At 53.1% G+C, this 8,209-nt stretch overlaps 1 protein-coding gene across 1 annotated transcript; it reads left to right on the top strand.

Moving 5' to 3' along the window:
* Positions 1 to 2,726: 2,726 nt before the first annotated feature.
* Positions 2,727 to 6,361, top strand: LOC100906359 (protein strawberry notch homolog 1). The gene is given in 2 exon segments (XM_029111712.1): positions 2,727 to 4,626; positions 4,629 to 6,361. Coding segments are annotated over 2 exon segments (3,561 nt in total). The 5' UTR covers positions 2,727 to 2,792; the 3' UTR covers positions 6,356 to 6,361.
* The last annotated feature ends 1,848 nt before the right edge of the window (positions 6,362 to 8,209 follow it).

Genomic DNA, 8,209 nt, shown 5'->3' with positions numbered 1-8,209 from the left:
CAGTGAACACTGAGCGCCGCAGAGCGCAACCAGCGGCGAATAAAGACGACCACGAATAACACACCCGCTCTCACACAACGGTAGGAGTAGGACGGGAGAGTGAAGATGATGATGATGCTGATCTTTGCCGGCGATGCGAGACCGATCGGGCCGTCCCTTCGCTCAGGTTTGGTTGTGAAATCACGGTAAAGCGGAATTCGGTATAGCATTCGGTACACCGAATCTCACCCCGATCCCGCTGAATACTATCCGTGAACATCTTCACGGATAGGAAGAATCCGTGACTCGATCATATCACGTCTCGTCGGTGGGAATTAAGTACTCCGAGAGGGAAAACGCGTTCATCGAAATGCCGCAGGATGCTGAATCCGCCTTGCGAGCGCTGATATTTCCCACGAGTTTGAGATCTTCGAATAGCGGTCATGCTGCGGAACGGCATAGGAATTCTACAAGGGCTCATATGAGCCCCTCGCACGAGTCGTTTGAGATCGAAGCACCGGCTGCGACATATCCATGAGAGTGGTCGTAGCGGCGGAGACCATCGTATGTATCGAGTTCCCGCGTGATCAGCGGACAACTCGGTGCTCCGTTCCAGCAGAGTTACATGGTTCTTTCTTGCGATCGGAGCACCATTCCCGTTGCACACTTATTAGAGGAGAAAAAATCTGCTCGCTGGCCTCGACACCTCAAGCAAAGATCATCGACGTCATTGTCGTCATCACCAATCGCTCTGTACGGCTGATGATCGTGTTTTTTTCATGATATTCCATCCAAATTCCACATGCGACTCCATGCGCGAGTTCGTCTTTTTGCCGAGCCGCGCCGACGACCCCAGGGAATCATGCCGCGCGGACACACATGTCGAATTTCCTTCTCAGTTTGAGCCGCGAAGGATTCGTCACTCGTCGTTTCGAGAAAGGAGCACAAAGCACCGCGGAACGATATCTGCGTTTTGTTCGGCTAATGCCATGGAACGTCGGCGGACGAGAGCGCTCAAGGACTCTTTGAATTCGCGGGGCGCCGAGGGTCTGATGGCCCTAAATTCATATTTTCCGATCGCTTGAAACCTCGTTTTTGCCTTCCCCGGAATCATGGGGGATTTTGAGAGTGTTCGGGGATTTTTGGTGTACTCAAATCACCGGGAAAAACCAGTTGGAAGTTATAGAAATCGGACATGACGATAGCCTCGATGACGTACTCGGTTGTTCTGAGTTTTAGTGAGGTGACCGTCCCTGGATTTGTGGCATATTGCTAGGAGAGCTCCTCGCGGAAATCCGCTGAAATGGCAAAAAACTCAAGTGCCCCGTTGTGTTCTGAGGTCGAGACCTCATTTTCGCTCGGAGTTTGGACCGATTTGCGGCCGCGATTCGTGGGATGATGTGGCTGTGATATTTCAAAATGGCCCGATCCTTATTCGACAGAGAGATCTCAGAGTTAGCCTCCGTCCGCTGCGGAGTGAAACACGTTGATCGCCGGATTCCGGGGAAAGGTCCGTCTTCCGAACCGAACCCCCGACCCGGACACTCGCGGCCAGTGCCTGGGGCCGGGAAATCGAGCCAAGGCTCTGATCGAAAGGAGGTCGTCGAGATCTTGTTCGGCCCTCGGAGTGTGAAGCCGACAGCTGGCCCTGCACGCTAGTGATGTATTTCTATTGTGATTCAGTTGGTGGTCTGCTTTCGTCCCGTGCAGTTGTTTAGTTGTGGACTCTTTCGGACGAACGGACGGAAAACCGTGGTTTCTGTGAATGCTTCCTCATCTGTGGCAGGGCGACCTGTAAACGCCCCAGAATGGACCTTTTGTCCGCCGCTCTGGACGAATCGGGGATCGATCTCCAGCCCGTGGTAAACGTACAACCGATACAGCGCGCTGCTACGGCTGCTGCAGTTGCCTCTACTACTACCGCTGCTAGTGGTGGTGGTGGTCGTAATAATGCCGCTCCGAGAGCCACCATGACTGCCGTTGTGCAGAATCGTCCGACCGTAGTGAAGACAGTCACCACCAACAACAATGTAGTACCAGGACAGCCGGTCAAGATTCTGCTGAGTCGACCTCAGACGGTCGTTCGGCAGCAGGTGGTAGCACCTGGCTCCCAGATCGTTCGAATTCAGAGGGCTCTCGCCCCCGGAACCGGTAGGCAGCCAACCTTAATCAAAGTGAGAGCCCCACTCGTGTCGCAAGGGGTGGCAGCTTCTCCGCGAGGGCAGGCCGTTCATGTCGTCAGACTTCCCACAAAACAAGTTTCGATGGCAAGACCGGGTGTTTCGTCACCCCAAATTCGACTCGTGCAAAACGGTTCTCCAATGCTGATTCGAACCACTCAGGCCGCTCCATCCACGCCGGGTGGCAGTGGCGGTACACCACACGTTGTCCGAGTCGGTGTGGGTGGTGGACAACCGAAAGTTATCACGAGAGTGTTGACGTCCAGAGGTCCGGCCATGATTCAGTCTCCACGCGTGGTCAGAGCGCCTGCGGTGGCGGCGGGAACGTCTTCGACGACAGCGGTATCTGCAGCTGTTGGATCCGGAGTGATGTCAACACGGATTATACAGGCGCCTGCTCGAGTTTTGCAATCAGCGAACGGACATACAATTATCCAGCGAGTGGTCACCACGACGGCACAAGGTACGCCGACACTGAGAGGAGTTTCCACATCGTCGATTCGTCCCAACACTCCAGTTACCCAGTTCATCCAGAAAGTTGCGGCACCTGCCGGCGCGGGGACGACGACGACGACAGTAGTCCGGAAGCTCACGAACGGTATTCCGACAACGAAAACCACGACCACCGCCGTCATGAGCAGGAACGTGCCAAACCCTCGATCTCTCCTCGTGGCTCCGAGATCGACGCTGGTTTCCAGCCCCGCGCCGAATCAGTCGCGGCTTGCCATCGTGCCCGGACACCAAACTCTGAAGAACGGCGAAGCGAAGCAACCGAGTCTCATCCGGCCGCAGCTCGTCGACGACGGGGTCGTTGACGAAGAGGAAGAAATGGGGGTCGCTGAAACTTACTCGAATTACGTCCCGGCCAAGCTACGGATCGGACTGAAGCACCCCGACCCCGTGGTCGAAACGGCCTCGCTCTCTTCAGTACCCCCACCCGATGTACATTACCGCCTGAGCATTCCCGAAGAGATCATCGATACCGGTGCGCTATCAGCTCTACAACTGGAATCGATAACTTACGCATGTCAGCAACACGATGTGATTCTTCCAAACGGACAACGAGCCGGCTACCTGATAGGCGACGGCCCCGGTATCGGAAAGGGTCGGACCGTGGCCGGGATAATTTTCGAAAACTATTTACTCGGTAGAAAGAGAGCTTTATGGTTTTCGGTGTCGAACGACTTGCGTTTCGACGCCGAACGAGATCTGAGGGACATCGGGGCTTCGAAGCTCGAGGTGTGTCCGCTAAATAAATTCAAGTACCATAAGATCACGAGCAAGAAGAACGGCTCTTGCAAGAGAGGCGTCATATTCGCCACGTATTCATCGTTAATCGGGGAGAGCTCATCTAGCTCATCCAAGTACCGAACACGGTTGAAACAGCTGTTGCACTGGTGTGGTGATGATTTTGACGGTGTTATTGTATTTGATGAGTGTCACAAAGCCAAAAATCTCTATCCTGCCGGTTCTTCGAAACCCACAAAGACCGGCCAGACGGTGCTGGAGCTACAGAATCGACTGCCTAAGGCGAGAGTCGTTTACGCTTCGGCCACCGGCGCGTCCGAGCCCAAAAACATGGCCTACATGACCCGGCTGGGCATTTGGGGCGAAGGCACGCAGTTCAAAGAGTTCAATGATTTTCTCAACGCTGTGGAAAAACGCGGTGTCGGAAGCATGGAACTGGTCGCCATGGATATGAAACTCCGCGGAATGTACATCGCTCGACAACTATCGTTCTCCGGTGTCACGTTCAGAATCGAGGAGGTCGCACTCCAAGATCATTTCGTTCAAACATATAACTTGTCTGTGAAATTGTGGGTCGAGGCACGGAGGATGTTCTCCGAAGCCGCGCAGCTGATGGACGCCGACACCCGGGTGAAGAAAACCATGTGGGGGCAGTTCTGGGGCGCCCATCAGCGCTTCTTCAAATATTTGTGCATCGCGGCCAAGGTATCATACGTGGTGAAAGTGGCCAAGGAAGCCATCAAGGACGGCAAGTGCGTCGTAATCGGTCTCCAATCGACTGGCGAGAGTCGGACCCTCGAGCAACTCGAAGAACAGGGCGGCGAACTGACGGATTTCGTCTCGACAGCCAAAGGGGTCTTCCAGAGCCTTGTGGAGAAGCACTTCCCGGCGCCGAACCGGAAGAAAACACTCGCGCTCCTGGGTCTGGGCGGCTCGTTCCTCGACGAGCGGGATTTCATGCCGAAAAAGGAAGAATTCCCCATGAAGACCGAAACGGAGCCCGAAGAGAGTTCGGAGCACGACTCGAGCTCCGAAGTGAGTTCGGGAGACGCGTCTGACGATTCCGACGAGGACGATCTCAGCGGCGACGACTTCAACCCTTTCGGTGGAGACAACGGCGACGAGGACGATCCCTGGGCGAATCGGAGCCTGAAACGGAAACGGAAGAACAAGGATGCGGACAAGAATCCTAAGCGTGAGAAGAAAGAGAGAAAAGTCAAGAGCGAGAAGGAAGAGCCCAAACCGTCCGTCCCAAAAAAGAGCGGTCACCTTCCCCCTTCTCGGAGATGACGCAGCCCCTGTACTTCAGCAAAGACTCTGGTGATAAAGCAGCTGCCATGAAGCTGCAGCTTTTGAACATGCTCGAAAACATCGGTGAATACCTCCCCATCAACACGCTGGATCAGCTGATCGACGAACTCGGCGGGCCGACGTTCGTCGCCGAGATGACCGGACGCAAGGGCCGACTGATCAACGGGAGCGCCGGGGTTTCGTACGAGTCCCGGACGGAGAGTGACGTCCCGCTGGAAATTCTCAACGTCACCGAAAAACAGCGTTTCATGGACGGGGAGAAGAACATCGCCATAATTTCCGAAGCCGCGTCGTCTGGAATATCGCTCCAGGCCGATCGACGCGCCGAAAACCGCAAGCGGAGGTTGCACATAACGCTCGAGCTGCCGTGGAGCGCCGATCGGGCCGTGCAGCAATTCGGTAGAACCCACAGATCGAACCAGGTCTCAGCTCCCGAGTACCTTTTTCTCATTAGCGATTTGGCGGGAGAACGCCGATTCGCTTCGATCGTCGCCAAGCGCATCGAGAGCATGGGAGCTTTAACGCACGGCGATCGTCGGGCGGGCGAATCGCGAGATCTGTCCGTCTTCAATATCGACAACAATTACGGTCGGATCGCCCTCGAGCAAACGATGAAGGCTATCATGGGTCACGAGAGACCCATGGTCAAACCTCCCGCGGATTACGACGGGGATTTCTTCCAAGATTGCAAGGAGGGTCTTCTCGGTGTGGGTCTCGTAGTGAAGGACGACCACTCGCAAGCGATGAGTCTCGACAAGGATTATAATAATATTTCGAAGTTCCTCAACCGATTGCTCGGTCTAAAAGTCATGCTGCAAAACGCACTGTTCAAGTACTTTATGGACACGATGGAGGCCGTGGTCTCTACGGCGAAGAAAACCGGTCGATTCGATATGGGCATTCTCGACTTGGGCGCAAACGCCGACAACGTCAAACTAGACTCGACTGAAGAGTTCGTCCGGGAATCCCCCACCGGATCGACCGTTACCGAGCTCCACACGGTTCGAATCGAGCGGGGAATGAGCTGGTTGGAAGCAATCGACAAATACAAGGAACTGTGCGAGAACGATGAGGGTTTCTACTCGTTGAATCAAATGACGAAGAACGGCAAGAAAACCGCTATTCTCGCGGTCTACGCCGGTAAAACGAAGAAAGGCAAACAGAAGGAGAAAACCTTCCGAATCTTCCGACCGCATACGGGCCTACAGATGAAACAGGAGAATCTTGCCGATCTCAGGAGCAAGTACACGTTCCTCACGCCCGATGACGCCCAAGATCTGTGGCAAGCCCAATATGAAAGCTCGGAGAAATCATGTTCGCACATCTTCGGCAACGGCTTCTGTAACAAACGAAACTCCGGACATCCTTGCGATGTTGGACTCCGATCTCGGACGTACCACGTCCTCGCCGGCTCCGTTTTCACGGTATGGTCTAAAATCGAAACGGCACTGTCGACCAACAATATGAACTCGTCGAAGCTGCAGGTCGTACGACTCAAAACCGAAGACGATCTTCGCATTGTGGGTACGATCGTGCCTCCTATCTGTGTGCCCACCCTCCGCACGATTCTGGCTCAAGACGCCAAAAAAACTAGCATAAAAAAATTCAATGAAGACGACGAAGTCCAAGATGACTGAATTGGAAGAGACTCTCTTTCTCTCCTACGCCCCCCCCCCACTTCGTCTCCCCAGACAATTCGGATTCCATCCTACTTTAAACTAAATTCACCGCTCAGAATTCTCGCTCCGCTCGCACCTCGTCCAAGGACCGAAAACTTTCCCTCCGAAAATCCGAGATTTCTCACAACGCCTGATTACTCGATCCGTTCCTTCCGTCTCGCAATTCATGCCTCTCGCGTCTTTGTCCTCACCCCAAGTGTTCCCTAGAATCGGCTCTGGATTGAGTGCATCGTATGAGTCACCATATTCCCTTCGACCTTCCCTTATCCCGCGACCGACCCAGGAGTTCCCAAAACCGTCCTGACCGTCGTAGATAGCGATGTTGAGGGCACCTCCTCATTCGGTCCAAAGCTCAAACTCGATCCCAAATTCACCGCATCGATTTCCAAAAGGCTGATTGTTTTCGACGGTGGGTTGTTTGTTTTTCACGCGCAGCCGAAGAAACTCCGATATCTAGTGCTGCCCTGTCAGTCTCTAAGTTCGGGGTTCTGAAATCGATTTGAAGTCAGGTCAGCTGTGCAGATGGCCTTTCGAAAGTGTGGAGTCTTGGAACGATCTCGGGGACAGCCCCGTAGTCGCGTCGGAGGGAAGGATATCTAAATTGACGAATAGGTTCGGTATCCGAGTAAAAGCGATTGATCGCACGGCAATTCGTGCGGAGAGAATAGGGGGGACGAAGCTGCGCAGAGAGAAAAGAGCATGCATAAAGCAGAGTCGGTCGCACGGTACGGCGTCTGATCATCTGGCGGAGGCCGGTTCCCGCGCGTGAGTGGCACGATTGCCTCGCCACGTTGTTGAAGGCCGTTCGGAATAGGCCCAAATCAAGTGAGACTTGTTATATACATACAATGATATGCTCCACCCGGCAATTGTTAGATACCGATGATATTTTGCGTGAAGACATCCAAGCTGTTAGGTAGTCGTGAACTGGAACCAAATCTTCATGCGTGGCCATCCAGTGCCTGAGGGGATGAAGAAAAAAAACGAGAGAAATATTTATGTATATTCAGCTAGTTACATGAATACATCGCGTGTAAGTCGATGAAACAGAAAAATGCCGAGGGTAGGGCGATCGTTATAAGCGGGGTCGACAAAGTGTCAATGTAGTTCCAGTTGGAAACGTTGTACATACGATCGATGATGACCAGCTGAAGTTTGAGATCGATTGGAAAAGTTGTATTAAAATAAAATCATCTGCAAACAACGAATAAATGTTGGAAAATGAGCCCGAGTTGAACCTTGACACCGCTTCTTTTCTCCTAGTTTTCCTTCCCATTTCGTTTCCCATTTTTTGCACTGTTGTTCCCCGGCATGCGATATGTTCTCGGAGGGGGAATCCATCATTGGATACAGAACTGCGAACGAACAGAAATTTCCGCTTGAGAAGTGGGAGAAACTTATATCTTGCTTACAAAGATTCAAGCTCTCTCCACAGATCTTATGACAGTCGCTCGGAGTCGAGATGATTCGATCGTCTCTCAAACAATTCGGCGACGAAAAGTGAACACACGAAATCTCAGCTGCTCAGGATTCATTCTTTCGGGTGTCCCGTTTCTCAGCGAAAGTCTCGAAAATATACCTGAAGGTACTCATCTCGAGAAGTCGGTGCTCGATCCGGGTACCCCGGGAAAAATGATATTCATGGAGAGCCGAGCTCCTTCATAGTCGGAAATGCCGTGGCTCACACCGGTAGGCGAGGAGCTAACCTATCTGGAGTCATTCGTAGTCCGACGAGCATTACGGTTTCCGTCGCTTGGTTTCTCAATGACAAGCTTGATGTCGCTTCGTCGCGATTTATTCAAATTACTTTCG

This window comes from Galendromus occidentalis, unplaced genomic scaffold (assembly GCF_000255335.2).
Source record: "Galendromus occidentalis unplaced genomic scaffold, Mocc_1.1 scf7180000077463, whole genome shotgun sequence".
NCBI classification, from domain to species: Eukaryota; Metazoa; Arthropoda; class Arachnida; order Mesostigmata; family Phytoseiidae; genus Galendromus; species Galendromus occidentalis.
The sequence above is the reverse complement of the archived record's forward strand: the minus strand, read 5'-3'. Positions and strand labels throughout refer to the sequence as shown.